This window comes from Moschus berezovskii, chromosome 20 (assembly GCF_049115385.1).
Source record: "Moschus berezovskii isolate FMDL1 chromosome 20, NW_MosBer_1.0, whole genome shotgun sequence".
In the NCBI taxonomy this organism is placed as follows: Eukaryota; Metazoa; Chordata; class Mammalia; order Artiodactyla; family Moschidae; genus Moschus; species Moschus berezovskii.
Window position 1 is genome coordinate 58448057 of NC_142479.1, and position 16940 is coordinate 58464996.

The 16940-nt window shown below is 37.4% G+C and overlaps 1 protein-coding gene across 2 annotated transcripts in view; it reads left to right on the forward strand.

The window, feature by feature from the left end:
- The window catches only part of LOC129538537 (uncharacterized), a 35160-nt gene extending 18646 nt beyond the window's left edge, over window positions 1-16514 (forward strand). Inside the window, exons 3-10 of one of the 2 annotated variants that reach the window (XM_088829195.1) lie at window positions 6156-6209; window positions 7039-7143; window positions 8206-8259; window positions 8805-8909; window positions 11026-11076; window positions 12723-12776; window positions 15203-15255; window positions 16378-16514. In XM_088829195.1, the coding sequence (XP_088685321.1) occupies window positions 6156-6209; window positions 7039-7143; window positions 8206-8259; window positions 8805-8909; window positions 11026-11076; window positions 12723-12776; window positions 15203-15231 (452 nt within the window). In that variant the 3' untranslated portion in view covers window positions 15232-15255; window positions 16378-16514. The remainder of the gene's footprint in view (window positions 1-6155; window positions 6210-7038; window positions 7144-8205; window positions 8260-8804; window positions 8910-11025; window positions 11077-12722; window positions 12777-15202; window positions 15256-16377) is intronic. The other variant, XM_088829196.1, reaches the window with a different exon arrangement.
- The last annotated feature ends 426 nt before the right edge of the window (window positions 16515-16940 follow it).

Here is a 16940-nt window from a genome sequence, read left to right on the forward strand (position 1 = left end):
CTATTCAAGTCTTTGCCCATTTTTAATTGGGTCATTTCTTTATTTGCTTTTGGATTATATGATTTGCTTATGTATTTTGAACATTAACTCATCAGATATATGGTTTCCAAATATTTTCTCTCATTCCCTAGGTTACCTTTTCATTTTGCTAATATTTTCCTTTGCTAAGGAGAAACTTTTTAGTTTGATATAGTCCCACTTGTTTATTTTGCTTCTTTTGCTTTTTTTTTTGGTATCAATTGAGAGTCCCTTATACTGCAAGGAGATCCAACCAGTCCATTCTGAAGGAGATCAATCCTGGATGTTCATTGGAAGGACTGATGCTAAAGCTGAAACTGCAATACTTTGGCCACCTCATGCGATGAGTTGACTCACTGGAAAAGACTCTGATGCTGGGAAAGGTTGGGGGCGGGAGGAGAAGGGGACGACGGAGAATGAGATGGCTGGATGGCATCACCGACTCTGTGGACATGAGTTTGAGTGAACTCCGGGAGTTGGTGATGGACAGGGAGGCCTGGCGTGCTGTGATTCATGGGGTCGCGGAGAGTCGGACACGACTGAGCGACTGAACTGAACTGAACTGAACTGAAAAAATCATTGCTAAGACTGATGTCAAAGGCATTTGTTTTCTTCTAGGAGTTACACAGTTTCTTTACCAAGATTGTTTTAGCTTTTTGAAGTCTTCTGTAGTTCCATACAGATTTTAGGATTGTTTGTTTTATTTCTGTGAAAAGTGGCATTGGAGTTTGGATAAGAATTGCTTCGAATTCACTTTAGATAGTAAATGAAATAGGAGTGGGGCAGTCTCATGGCTAATAAGTCTCATGTTAACATTTTAACAATATTAGTACTTCCAAACCATGAACACAGAATATCTTGCCATTATTTGTAATCTTCTTCAATGTCTTTCATCAGTGTTTATAGTTTTCAGTGTACAGATCTTTTACCTCTTGGTTAAATTTATTCCTAAGTGTTTTATTCCTTTTGATTATGTAAATAGGGCTATTTTCTTAATTTCTCTTTCTGATACTTCATTCTTAATGGATAGAAGTGCAATTGATTTTGTATATTAATTTTATATTTTGTGACTTTATTGAATTTGTGTGTTAGTTATAGCAGTTTTGCTTTTGGTGGAGTTGTTAAGGTTTTTCTGTATATAAAATCATGCTGTCTGAAAATACAGTTTAACTTCCTTTTCTGATTTGAGTATCTTTTTTTTTTTTCTTGCCTAATTGCTCTGGCTAGTACTTCCAGTTAAATAAAAGTGGTGAGACAGGGCACCCTTGTCTTGGCAAAAGCTTTCAACTTTTCACTTTCAACATCACAGTATGATGTTAGTTCTGGACTTGTCATACATGGCTTTATTATGTTGAGGTACATTCCTTCTAAACCTATTTTGTTGAGAGTTTTTATCATAAATGAATATTGAGCTTTATCAGATTTCTGTATCCATTGAGATGATCATGTAATTATTATCCTTCATTTTATTAATGTGGTTGTGTTAGGAAAAGCCTAAGTTCTCCTGTTTATCTCCTTTACTTTCATGCTACCACACTAACACTTCTGACACCAGATGTGTGGATTTTCCCCCACACCAAGAAATTCTGTGACACCAGCTGGGTATCCTACAATTTAACTCAATTCTGATGCTATCTACCTGCAGATAGTGCCAGATCCCACAGGTTAAGGGTTCAGAGCCATGAGACTTCCCCACCCCTATTTCATCTTACAGTCTCAAGTGGTAGGTCCTCAGGTTACTTCTGTCTGACTTGGCTATAAATCAGAGGTCCCTATGACCCCTCCTCAGGTTTGATTAATTTCTAGAATCACTCAGAAAGCTCAGGGAAACACTTAACTTACATTTACCAGGTCATTAAAAAAACGTGATAGAAGATACAGATGAATAGCCAGATAAAGAGATACATTAGGAGAGATCTGGGAGGGTCTCAGATGAAGGAGCTCTGTCCTCATGGAGTTGGAGTGTATCATCTTCCCAGTATGTGGATATGTTCAAGAACCTATAAAGCTCTCCAGAGAGGGTAGAGGACTGTAAATGGAGTTAATAATTGATCATGCATACATGGGGAGGTCTCTGAAAAACTCCCAATAGTATGGGGTTCAGAGATCTTTCAGGTTGGTGAACACATCCACATACCAGGAAGGGTAATGCACCCTAACTCCATGGGAACTTAATTTCCTGCATCTATGATCCTTCAAGACCTTATCTTATATATCTCTTCATCTGGCTATTCATCTGTATCATTTTTCATGTCCTTTAATAAACTGGTAAGCATATGTAACTGTTCTGAGTTCTTGAGTCCCTCAAGCAAAATAATGAAACCCAAGGAATGGCTTGTGAGAACCTCTGATTTATAGCCAGTTGGTCAGAAGCACAGGTGAAAAATGGGCCTATAGCTGATATCTGAGGTAGGGTGGGGAAGTCTTGTGGAACTGAACCCTTACCCTGTGGAATCCGAAAGTATTTCCAGGTACTTAGTGTCAGGATTGAGTTAATTTATAGGATACCATCTGGTGTCACAGAGAATTGCTTGGTGGGGGCAAACCCCACACACATTTGGGGTCAGATGTGATTGTGATTGTAGTGTGAGAATAAAGGAGAAACAGAAGATTGATTTTTCCCTACATAGTTGGGTATCACATTTATTGATTTTCCTATCTTGAACCATCCCTGTGTCTTGGGAATAAATCCCATTGATCGTGGTGTCTCATCTTTTTAATGTACAGTTGAATGTGGTTTACAGATACTTTGTTGAGAGTTTTTTGCATCTGTGTTCATCAGGAATATTAGCCTGATATTCTTTTCTTGTAGTGTCCTTGTCTGGCTTTGATATTGGTAATGCATACTCCATTGCTTCAGTAGTGTCCTGCTCTTTGCAACCCTATGGACTGTAGCCTGCCAGGCTCCTCTGTCCATGGGATTTTCCAAGCAAGAATACTGGAGTGGGTTGTCATGCCTTTCTCCAGAGAATCTTCCCTGACCTAGGGATCGAATCCATATCTCCAGCTTCCCCTGCATTCCAGACGGATTCTTTACTGCTGAGCCACTGGGGAAGCCCATTGGTAATGCTGTCTTCATAAAATGAGTTTGAAAGTGTTCCCTCCTCTTCAGTTTTTGGAAAGAGTTTGAGAAGAATTGACATTAATTCTTTAAATCTTTAGTAGAATGCACAAATAAAGCTAACTGATTCTGGACTTTGTTGAAAGGTTTTTGATTACTGATTTAATATCTTTACTAATAATTGGTCTGTTCAGATTTTGTACTTCTTCATAATTCAATCTTGGTAGGCTGTATTATTTTAGGAATTTATCTGTTTCTTCTAGATTACCTAATTTATTGATATATAATTGTTCATAGTAGTTTCTTATGATCTTTACTATTTCTCTATTATCAGTTGTAATACCTCCTTTTTCATTTCTTATTTCACTTATTTGAGTTTATCTCTCAGCAACCCCTACCCCATTTTGTTTTTGATGTCACAGTTTACATCTTTTTATATATCTATTAGCAAATTGTTGTGGATATAGTTATTATTAATACTTTTGTCTTTTAACATTTATACTAAAATTGTATGTGATTTACCTCCACCATTACAAAAGTGCTACACCATTATACACCTCGGATTTCCCAGGTGGCTCAGTGGTAAAGAATCCACTTGCCAGTGTAGGAGATGCAGGAGACCTGGGTTCAGTCCCTGCATTGGGAATATTCCCTGGGGGAGGAAATGGCAACCCACTCTAGTATTCTTGCCTGGAGCATCCTATGGACAGAGGAGTCTGGCAGGCTACAGTCCATAGGATTGCAAAGAGTCAGACTGAAAGTGACTGAAAGAAGTCAGAAAGTGAAGTCACTCAGTCGTGTCTGACTCTTTGTGACCCCATGGACTGTAGCCCACCAGGCTCCTCTGTCCATGGGGATTCTCTAGGCAAGAATACTGGAGTGGGTTGCCATGCCTTCCTCCAGGGGATCTTCCCAACCCAGGGATCGAACCCAGGTCTCCCACATTGTAGGTGGATTCTTTACTGTCTGAGCCACCAGGGAAGCCTAAGAGTTTTGCAGTGGGTAGCCTATCCCTTCTCCAGGGGATCTTCCCAACCCAGAAATCAAACCAGGGTCTCCTGCATTACAGGCAGATTCTTTACCAACTGAGCTACCAGGGAAGCCCCAATCAAGCATAAGTATACATGTGTCTTCTCCCTCTTGAGCCTCCCTCCCTCCCACTTCAGTTTATTAACATTCATATAATGCCCCATTTTAATCCTCTTGCCTAACATTTACTGTGCCTACCTTCCCAGAGTCCAGAACTTCTCTGTGTCCATGTCTCTAGAGAATACATTTCTGGTTTTTAGGGAATGGGCAGGGGGGCGAGAGAAGAAGAAGTGATGGTGGAGTGGAATTTGAACAAAATGGGAATAAAGGAAGGGGTAATAACTAGCAGAGGAGGGGAAGGTTGTTAACTTGCCTGTGTATACTAACTTGCTAGCAGTCCCCTTGATGTTCATTCCTACACCTTACCCGATACTCTGTATCTTGAAACTTTTTAGGATTCTTCTTTGTGAATTATGCTGCTTTTCGTTAGTGTCCCCTCATAGGCTTTTAGGTTATAGTTTCCTCAGCTCTGCTGAATTAGTTACCACTCTCCTACTTGCTTTCTAATCTTCAAATTTTGTGAAGTCTCTTGTTCATGAGGATTTCATCTCCCATATTGTTGTCTTTTGAGTATATTTATTATTACTTTCCTATCATTTTAGTGATGTTCTCAAGGAGAGGAGGAAATAAATACTGTGGGTAGTAAAAGTATTTTGAAAAGCTACCCTAGTTAATTTAATTGATCAAATTTAAATAACTGAATGCAAGCTGAGATTCCCATTTAAAAATTGGAAGGTGTAAAGCTTTTTAATCCTCAGGCTAGAGACACCCTCATTATGTACATAAAGAGCAAAGATAAGCATTTGTAAACCCAGATAGTATTCTACTTTCTTCAATGAATCACATTATCTTTCTATACATAATTAGCTGTTATACCTTTGGTGTTGAATCTGTGAAACCAGAACAGATTTTCCTTTCTCTCTGATAGGAAAGCTAAAAAAGAAAGATCAAAAGCTTTTTCTCACCTAGACTTAGTGAAATCAGTAATAAATGAAGGCTCTGTGAGGACAGGAACCATGTCTATGCTGCTCACTGTTGTGTGTGTATGTGTGTGTGTGTACTCAGTCATGTTTCATTCTTTGCAACCCCATGGGCTGTTGTATCCCTCAGTAACTAGCACAATGAGTGCAGATCTTTGACACCTATAAATACTTGTTGAGTGAATGAGAAATAGAATTAATTAGATAATATGTTAATTTAGCAACTACTCAAGAATCTCAACAAGAATTTTCAGTTGTGTTAATCAATGGGTTTTAGCTGATCATTATCACCAACATGGAAATTTAATGTAAAATTACACTGTACCATATATAGCAAGAGACCCCAAAGCATAAATCTGATAACTAAATGTATGGGGAGAATGTACTGAAAACTACCCCAAAGGAAGAATAAGATTCCACAATAATAAATAGTATACTTTTTTTGGTAAGAAAATACCAATAATGTGCATAGTTTCTAGATTTTTTTTCTTGGCCTAAAATGTACTACATCTGCAATTCTGGGAAATTATACTGATTGAAGAGATAATTCTCACTATGTTCCATTCTGCTGTTTAATTTTAAAGTGTTTAATATTACTGTGGGCAACCCTAACTTGTCTGGATGGGATACACAATAAATAGACATATTTTTAAATTTAAAGACTCCCATATTCTTTGATTATGTAATGAACATTACTACTACAAAAAAAATACAGTAGATTAAGCTAACTTGGGGGTGATAGTATGGGGTAGTGTTAAGTGGGGAAACAGGTAGACTTAAAGTTCCAAACTGAAAGTGTTTACTCTTGTTGCTGGAATCTGATATAGTAGATTGTGTAAAGCCACAAGAACAAACCTGAGGAGGGAAATTTTCATATGCATGCACGCAGAGACTGAGATACTAAGAGGGAGAACAGAATAAATAATGAAATTAATGCTTAACTATTTTAATAATCTTTTAAAATCAGTTTACAATTGTGTCTGTCTAAATTGTGGCTTAATTTTTAGTGTTTGGCAAGACTGATCTGCATAAACTGCTAAAAGAAATAAAGAAAATAACAGGTGAGCAATACATTTTGTGAAAAGATATAAAACTAAAATGCAAATACTCCATGTTTACATACAGATGTAAAGCTGTTTTCTTATTTTGTCATTGATTTTTAACTTCTGTTTCTGTAACAATTAAAGTAGACTCTAATGACATGAAGATTACACTGGATTATTTATGTTTTAGCAAAACATATCACTATTTCTCCATAGCAAGTTCTGTATTCTCTGAAACTTATTTATTTTGTGATTTATTTCAGTGGCCAACTCACCTATTCATTCATTCAAAATACTTATCTCACATCTACTGTAACCCAGTAAATGTTAAAGTAAAATTTTGATAGAAATACAAATAATGTGGTCAATGAAGATAATTCATCTTATAATTCAGACAAAGTGAGAGAAACACAGACTCTACCTGATGGTTAATACAATTTAGATTAGGTAGCCGCTACTAGTCGGACACGACTGAGTGACTTCACTTTCACTTTCACACATTGGAGAAGGAAATGGCAACCCACTCTAGTGTTCTTGCCTGGAGAATCCCAGGGACGGCGGAGCCTGGTCGGCTGCTGTCTATGGGGTCGCACAGAGTCGGACACGACTGAAGCGACTTAGCAGCAGCAGCTGCTTGTACATAACTTAGATCACTTTGCCTCCTATATATCCCTTTACCATGAGCTGGGTTAACTTCTTTGAGGTCCTTAAGAGCATTAGAAATAAGTATTTTGTTTAGAATTAAATAACTTTCGAAAACTGTAGAAAACCCTGTACAAGATTTAGACCCTTCATTGTTTGGAGTCAGTAAGCAATTCTCATCTGCAACCATTCCCATCTTTTAAAGCAGAAAAAGTTGAAGCCAAGGACATACACAAAACACTAAGAAACCTGGGGATAGAGCTCACAAATAGGGAAATCTGGGAGCTGTTGAAAATGTTGCCATTTGCTGGTAGGTATTTGATGTATGTATCTGTGTATGTATCTCTGTGCTTGTATAAATTTCATTGTGAGAATGTCATAAAAATGAGCCATTCTAGTTTTGTATAAAAATCTAAAACACAATAATACCAATCTTTAGCTGTAAAGAAATTAGGCCTTTAACATTTAGGTTTCTCATTTTGAAAAGCTATAGCATCAAACCTGAGTCCTGCCATTCAGTGAAATAAATCAGAAAAAGAAAGATAAATTCCATATGACATCACTAATATGTGGAATCTGAAATATAACACAAATGAACGTATCTATGAAACAGACACAGAGAGAGCAAACTGTGGTTGCCAAGGGTGAGGTGGCAAAGAGGAAAGGATGGACTGGGAGTTTGGGATTAGCAGAGGCAAACTATTACATACAGAATGGATAAGCAACAAGGTCCTACAGTATAGCACAGGGAAATATATTCAATATCCTGTAATAATTGATAATGGAGAAGAATATGAAAAAGAATATATATACGTACAATTGAATCACTTTGCTCTACAGTAGAAATAGCACAACATTTTAAATCAACTATACTTCAATAAAATAAAATTTAAAAAAATTACTCAGAAATGAATGATGCATTAGTAGGGCAATGTGAAAGAAAAGTCTAAATTAGCAAGAAGGTGGTGCTTATGGTGCTTAAGAACCCATCTGCCAATGCAGGAGACTCAGGAGGCATGGGCTGGATTCCTGGGTCAGAAAGATCCCCTGGAGGAGGGCACAGCAACCTACTCCAGTATTCTTGCCTGGAGAATCCCATGGATAGAGGAGCCTAGCAGGCTACAGTCCATAGGGTCGCAAAGAGTCAGACATGACTGAAGTGACTTAGTATACACAGAGAAAGAAAAAGGAGAACTCAGAGTGGGGAAAGAGGTAACATCTGTTTCAGTGAAGAATGTGGATGTAGAAAATGTAGGAATATAACTTAAGACAAATTTTTAAAGTACGTATTTATGAAATTATGTTCTTACTACCCTTTTTTTTTTACTGTCCATGTAACTCTATTTTACCTTAAATGTGTCTTATTTTATAGATGATAAAAAGATAGAGAAAAATGATTTGCTCAATCACATCAAGGCTTTTCCTGGTAAGTGAGAATCATAATAAGAAGGAAAGTAAAACTAAGACTTGCAGATTTTACCTTAATTTTCAAAAGGCTTATCATTCCATAATAATTAGATCATTAATCTTATTATCCCATTAACCTATAGGTCTCCTTTAGATGCAGTTACATCTAATGTGATCATTTATAGTTCTCTGACACAATAAGTTTCATATATACATATGCAACTTATAATATATAAAAATAGCATTTGGGATTAATATATAAATAAAATTGTATATAATTTACATAATATATAATTAAGTTCTTTCTAAATACACCTTTCTTGAAAACTATAGAAAGGGCCCCTAAAATGAACCACAAATATATTCTTGACTTCCACAGTAAGTCTTTATTGTGGAACGTGTTGAAGACATTCCACATGTAACCCTAAATAGTTTTCTTTTTTTTTTTTTTTTTGGTCATTATGCAATGGATTTGTTTCATCTAGTTGCAATTGGTGCATGAATATAACCAGCATTTTAAAAAAATACCAGTTCCTATTTTTTATCACTTCATTCTTTCTTAAGGTGGGAAGTGTCATGTCTCTAAACTGGAAACCATCCTGGAAAACTTGGGTTATGACCTGGAGAATGAGGAAGTTGAGGACCTGAGGAACCACCTGCCAGTTGATGGTGAGCATGTAGTCATGGCTTTAGGGAAACTAGCTCCTCTAATAAAACTTCCAGATGGGTTCATCTGGGAAAATTTATTATCTCAGATGATTAATGTTTAAATCAAAGATCAGTAATCTGTTAAACAGTGATTCCCACCTGAAGGGCTAAATTTTGATGGCAGTGAGAAAATTGACAGACCTAAGAAACAGGTAGAGAAATGAAACAGAGGAGCACTTTAAAGGAAAAAAAGCCAAAGAAGACATTTAAAAAACAGTCAGAAAAAAAAAAAATGTAAAAATCTCTTAAATCACCATAAGGTTGCAAGAGAATTCCAGAAAATCATCTACTTCTGCTTCATTAGGGCTTCCCTGGTAGCTCAGACAGTAAAGAATCTGCCTGCAATGTGGGAGACCCAGGTTTGATCCCTGGGTTGGGAAGATCCTCTGGAGAATGAAGCAGGAACCCATTCCAGTATTCTTGTCTGGAAAATCCCATGGGGTAGCAAAGAGTCAGACACGACTGAGTGACTGATACTTTCACTTTTCACTTTCTGTTTCATTGACTGCACTAAAGCCTTTGACTGTGTGGATCACAACAAACTGTGGAAAATTCTTAAAGAGATAGGAATACCAGACCACCTCAGCTGCCTCCTGAGAAACCTGTGTGCAGATCAAGAAGCAACAGTTAGAACCGGATATGGAACAACAGACTAGTTCAAAATTGGGAAAGTAATAGGTCAAAGCTGTGTATTGTCACCCTGCTTATTTAACTTATATGCAAAGAACATCATGAGAAATGCCAGGCTGGAGGAAGCACAAGCTGGAATCAAGATTGCCAGGAGAAATATCAATAACCTCAGATCTGTAGATGACACTACCCTTATGGCAGAAAGCAAAGAGGGACAAAAGAACCTCTTGGTAAGTGAAAGAGGAGAATGAAAAAGCTGGCTAAAACTCAGCATTGAGAAAACTAAGATCATGGCATCTGGTCCCATCACTTCATGGCAAATAGATGGGGAGAAAAGTGGAAACAGTGATAGACTTTATTATGTTTATTTTGGCTCCAAAATCACTGTAGATAGTGACTGAAACCATGAAATTAAAAGACTCTTGCTCCTTGGAAGAAAAGCTATGGTAAACCTAGACAGCATATTAAAAAGCAGAGAGACTTTGCCAACAAAGGTCCGTAGAGTCAAAGCTGTGGTTTTCCCAGTAGTCATGTACAGATGTGCGAGTTGGAACACAATGAAAACTGAGTGCCGAAGAATTGATGCTTTTGAACTGTGGTGTTGGAGAAGATTCTTGAGAGTCCCTTGTACTGCAAGGAGATCAAACCAGCCAATCCTAAAGGAAATCAGTCCTGAATATTCATTGCAAGGACTGATGCTGAAGCTGAAGCTCCAATACTTTGACCACTTGATGTGAAGAGCTGATTCATTGAAAAAGACCCCTTATGCTAGGAAAGATTGAAGGCAGGAGAAGGGGACCACAGAGGCTGAGATGGTTGGATGGCATCACTGACTCGATGAACATAAGTTTGAGCAAACTCCGGGAGATGGTGAAGGACAGCCAAGCCTGGCGTGCATTCCATGGAATCACAAAGAGTCGAACATGACTGAATGACTGAACAACTACAAAAGTACACAAATTAGATTAAGGAGTCAGCAAATTTTGCAAGTTTTGGTGGGTGTGGAGTTGGAAACATGAAGAAAGTGCTGTGTAAGGGTTGCATGTGGAAGTAGCCATCTACAATATTTTAGGCAGGTGAATACATTGATATTGCAGATTTTATTGTGTATGAATCCTGTAATGTTAATAGTAAGGTGGTCAAGCATCATAGTACTCCTAGAGTCTAAAGTAGAACAGGCCAAGTGGAAAGTAAGTCAAGCAATGTTTTTAAAACTTCCTATCACCATTGTGTATAGAATTTAATCTTTTATACTATAATTTTGTCTTCTATATATTTATCATTTATAGAACTTAATTCTTCAATTCCATGCCCAGCTGGGATTTATTTATAGAACAACTCAGGGTAAACTTCTGAATTTCAGTGTTTTGTTCCACAATATAAGGTCTTTGTAACATTTTCTGGGTTTAATGAAAAATCTGTGTCTTACTTGTACTTTATCCTACAGGTGAAAAGGTTAAACCAAATACTCCCATGGAAAATGTTGAGTCATTCAAAGGTGAGTGAAAGTTTATACAGAAAAACCATTATAACAATATGCTGATGCTTTTCTGTTTTGCTTTTAAATATTTTATTCCTATCATACTGACATTGTTAGTTCTTTTAGTATATTAATAGTATCTTTCATTCTGTGATCCACATTAGTTTGGGGTGTATACTTTTTAGCACAACTATTATTTATCATCTCTTGGTAAAATATCTCGTATTCTCTGAATTTTTTCAATAATGCATATCACTTTTCCATCGTTTAAACATACAAAAATCTGTATGTGGCACAATAAGTGGCAGAAAAAAACATTGGCATAAATCTTTTTATGAAGAACATTACACAGGAACTTCCCTGGTGGCTCAGACAGTCAAGAATCTGCCTACAATGCGGGAGACCAAGGTTCAATTCCTGGGTCAGGAAAATCCCCTGGAGAAGGGAATGGCTACCACTCTAGTATTCTTGCCTAGAGACTTCCATGAGCAGAAGGGTCTGGTGGGCTACAGTCCATGCAGTTGCAAATAATGGGACATGACTACTGTTCTTGCCTGGAGAATCCCAGGAACGGGGGAGCCTGGTGGGCTTCCGTCCGTGGGGTCACACGGAGTCAGACACGACTGAAGTGACTTAGCAGCAGCAGCAACAGCAGCAAGCAGCTAACACTTTAACTTTTTTTTTTATCACATGGGCAAATTAAAAGTAATATGAACACTGTCATTACAGAATTATTTCTATAGCCATTTATATTAGTTGTTTTAGGACTCTATATAGCTACCATATCAGAGTGTCGATTTATCCCATTTTTATTAGCGTATTCAAAAAATTTTTCTCCCTAGAATTAAGATTGAGCTCTATCTGATATTTCCTTAGTCTTGACTTAGCATTGGCCAACCCTGTTCGTAATCCTTCAATTAAACTTATATGATGTTCATAATTTAGACTCATTCATCATACTTAAGTTTTTCATCAGTCATTATTTTCATCTTTTCTAAGGAGCCAAGATTAATGCTGATGAAGTAGATGGTTTTTTGAAAAACATAGGGATAGAACTCACACCCAAGGAACATTGGAAGCTGCTTAAAACTCTACCACTTACTTGTGAGCATTTATGATACTGTTTTTGTCCTCAGAGGAGCTTAGTGTGAGTATATTTAATGTTGGGGTAGGTAGGAATCATTAAACATTTATTCAATGTATATTTATATTCAACATGTTTAATGAGCACTACCTAGGTTATAGGATTAAAGACAGAAATTCTTGCCTTCATGGAGGCTATTGTCAGAGATAGAGCTTACTCCATTGGGATTGAGCTTGAGAACATCATAAATGAATAAAGATTTTTAAATTGATTTTTAAAAATTTAATTTAGGATTTTAATCTTGAAATGTCTAATAGAGAAATAAGAGGGAAAAAAGAGGAAGTCAGGTTAAAAAGGATCAAATCAGAGAGACTGAAAGTTTCAGCCTAGTAAAGAAAGTTTAGAACTTTCTATACTCCTTCACTTTATTCTTAAAACCAAGGAAGATAAGGATGTGTGGATGAGAAATTAGATAAATCTAAAAGGCAAATCGTGTAACATTATTGCCTTTATAAAATATTCTCTTCTTATGAATTGCTGTATCACATTTCTGTGTTAACAATAATGACTTCTCTTGTAGATGACAGAAAGTACTATCAAAAACGGTTGCTACAGGGTTTAAAGACTTTCCAAGGTGAGTGTTAAGAATAATAAGTCAAGTGAAAATGAAGTTTTTGACCTTTGTATTTCCTTTTGGAAGTCCTTTTAATTACTTAATGGTAGTAATAGCTAATTTCTCTTGAGTGTAGTGCCAAGCACTGTTCTAAATACTTTACATCTACTAACTCATTTAAGCCTCACAGAAATCTATAAGTTAGCTTCTTTTAGGCTTCCCAGGTAGCTCAGTGGTAAAGAATCCACCAGCTCAGTGGTAAAGAGATACAGGAAATGCAGATTCAATCCCTAGGTTGGGAAGATCCTTGCAGGTGGAAATGGCAATGCATTCCAGTGTTCTTGCCTGGAGAATCCCATGGACAGAGGAGCCTGGAGGGCTACAGTCCATGGGGTTGCAAAGAGTCAGATCGAATGAGTGACTGAGCATACACACTAGGTACTTTTCCTAAGTTAGGTACCATTTTACAGATGAGAGATGCTAACTCACTTACCTAAGGTCACTGTATTTGAACTTGGGAGGATCATGATTTGAACCTATATTCTTAACTGCTCCCTTAACAGTGGCTCTTCCCTGGTGGCTCAGATGGTAAAGCGTCTGCCTACAATGCAGGAGACCTGGGTTCGATTCCTGGGATGGGAAGATCCCCTGGAGAAGGAAATGGCAAACCACTCCAGAACTCTTGCCTGGAAAACCCCATGGACAGAGGAGCCTGGTAGGCTACAGTTCATGAGGTTGCAAAGAGTTGGACACGACTGAACAACTTCACTTTCACTTTCTCGACTGAGCAACTTCACTTTCACTTTCTTAACTGCTCTATTATTTTGAACAGTTTAGATTATCAATCTTTTTTATTCCCCTTTATTACTTACAGTTCAAGTTTAGATAACCACTAGGTTATTTCCTGGGAGATAATTTATTATTTTAATGACAAGTTTCAAACTCAGTAGCCAGATTTGTGGCTAGCATTTCAGACATGTTTCTCTATTATTGATAATAAATGAATGATGACTAATAAGTTTCATTCATTTGCTTTAGATGTCTATGACAAATTTTAGCAGAGTGCGTCGCGACATGTAAAGGAGATATTTTTTTCTTCACAGTCCCTGCCCTATTCCCTGCTACCTTGGTTTTCTATTTCCCTTGAACATCTGCATTGCAACTTTGCTTTTCTCCCTCCCATTAGGGTTTGGTGCATAACACTTAAATAAATCATTTTTATTTTAGGCATAATTTTAATCTTTTCTCACTTCGTCTCTTAATCAAGGAGGAAATGTTTTAGAAAAACTTGGAACCACTTTGACAAACCTGAACTATGAACTTGAAAATAAAGAATTAAATGATCTACGTAACTATTTGGAAATTGAAAGTGAATATTTAATTTACCACTTGCTACTTCTTACTTCCCATAACAACCCTGAGAGTAGGCCAGAAACTTCTTTTAAAGACTTGGAAAAGAGTTGCCTGGGGCTGGCGGTGACATTGAGGCCAGGACGTTTGTTAATCCTGGATCTGAAGCCCATGTGGCAGAAGCTGCTTTTGTGTACTTGCTCATCCCTGAAGTCACATATTTTTTTAAAAACTGCCTTTGTCCACACCAGGCTTCTCTGGTGGCTCAGAGGGTAACGCGTCTGCCTGCAATGCAGGAGACCCAGGTTCGATTCCTGGGTCAGGAAGATCGCCTGGAGAAGGAAATGGCAACCCACTCCAGTACCCTTGCCTGGAAAATCCCATGGACGGAGAAGCCCGGTAGGCTACAGTCCATGGGGTCGCAAAGAGTCGGACACGACTGAACAACTTCACTTCACTTCTTTCAGAAGAGCCTTTGAAGTCTTCTTGTAGCATCCCAGAGTATACTTGTTCAATTTCATTTAGAAAGTAAGAAATTCTTATAGAGTTATGATTTTCAAGGAGGAGAAATATGGCTTCTGATTATTATTCTCAGTATTGTCAGAGATCCAATAAGGGCATTAGTAGATTAAGATTCAACTAGGAAAAACAAAGAAACACTTCAGGAAAAAATAGCAAAAGCTACTGAAATAGATGTTGAAAAGGGTTGGAGATTGACAAAGTAAGAAGGTAAACAGGATTTGGAATTGTTTGACAGGTAATATACAAAGAGGGGTGATCATATTTCCATTTAGCAAATACGAGTATCAGGTTGAAATAGTCAGTGATATGTGATTTGAGATCAATAATATGGCAGCAGAGAGATATCTTTTAGATGAAACAGACCATTTAGGAAAAGCATTAAAGATCTGATTTAGCATGTTAAAACACCTTCTTTAGAATTCTATAAGATAGTTGGATGTAAGAAAAACATTCAAAAATCAACAAAAGTTTCTTTGTGTAAATAATGACAACTTAGAAAATTTCATGGAAAAAGTGATCCTAATCCTAATAGCAGTAAATACTTTCTCTGTATCTGATTATCCTTTGTATTTCAGATAATGGAAAAGTTCCTCTGAACTCCTGATGAACATAGCACGTTTATTTTCTGGTGAGTGAGAAGTGATGGTGAAAAGATATAAAATCAAGATCTTTTGCCATATGTACATATCATATTTTAATTATATATTCCAATATTCTGAACATTCAGAAAACTAAGATCATGGCATCTGGTCCCATCACTTCATGGCAAATAGATGGGGAAATAGTGGACACAGTGGCTGACTTTATTTTTCTAGGCTCCAAAATCACTGCAGATGGTGATTTCAGCCATGAAATTAAAGATGCTTACTCCTTGGAAGGAAAGTTATGACCAACCTAGACAGCATATTAAAAAGGAGAGACATTACTTTGCCAACAAAAGTCCATCTAGTCAAGTCTATGGTTTTTCCAGTGGTCATGTATGGATGTGAGAGTTGGACTATAAAGAAAGCTGAGTGCAGAAGAATTGATGCTTTTGAACTATGGTATTGGAGAAGACTCTTGAGAGTCTCTTGGACTGCAAGGAGATCCAACCAGTCCATCCTAAAGGAGATCAGTCCTGGGTGTTCACTGGAAGGACTGATGTTGAAGCTGAAACTCCAATACTTTGGACACCTGTTGCGAAGAGCTGACTCATTTGAAAAGACCCTGATGCTGGGAAAGATTGAGGGTAGGAGAAGGGGACAACAGAGGATGAGATGGTTGGATGGCATCACCAACACAATGGACATGAGTTTGGGTGGACTCTGGGAGTTGATGATGGGCTGTGGTTCATGGGGTCGCAAAGGGTCAGACACGACTGAGAGACTGAACTGAACTGAATATTCTGAAATTACACACATCTCATTTTACCAATATATTGATGTTTGTTTTTAAGTATATATATTTTATTATCTGAAGTTTTAGAAGTATCATTTAAAAAAAATAAATGTCTATTTTATTATAAGCTGGCTGGCTTGTCCTCATTGTTTTAAGAGCACTAATTGAAGCATTCTTTTGGCTAGGCTTAAAGGAAACATCTACTTTAATTCCTTCTTGTGATGCTGGGCAGTTACAAAAGCTTCATTGTATCTTTTCTCCTCTGCAGTTACCCCTGTAGCAAGTTAATATACTGTTGTTTTATTATAATTTTTAAATTTAGAATTGTTATATATGAAAATGTTCACTTATCATGTCTCCCATCTTTTTAAAGGTAATAAGATTAATGCCAAGGACACACAACTTTATCTGGAAAATATAGGTATTGAATTAACAAAGAACAAAAGTGAGGAGCTATTGGACACACTGCCATTGGATGGTAAGCATTTCAGACATTGCAGTGAATTTTGGAGAATCGTAGAGTTATGCATTGCTGCTGCTGCTGCTGCTGCTAAGTCGCTTCAGTCGTGTCCGACTCTGCGCGACCCCGTAGACGGCAACCCACCAGGCTCCTCCGTCCCTGGGATTCTCCAGGCAAGAATACTGTGCATTAAATTCTAGAAGTATAATTGTTTAATATCATATTAAAAGTTAAGAGGTGACATCAGCAAAGTGGCATGTAAATCATTCCTCCTTTTTATTTCCCCTTTTTACAAATGAATTAGACATCCACGCATGAACCAAAGTGCCTTTGTGGGCATTTTAGCACCAACCACATTACTCCCAAGGACCCTGGAAGAGTCTTGCCCATTGGACAACCTCTGTCTGGGCCGTAGAACCGACAGAAACAGCAAAACTCCTAGACCCCTCTCACCACTGTCAAAATTGGGCAAAAAT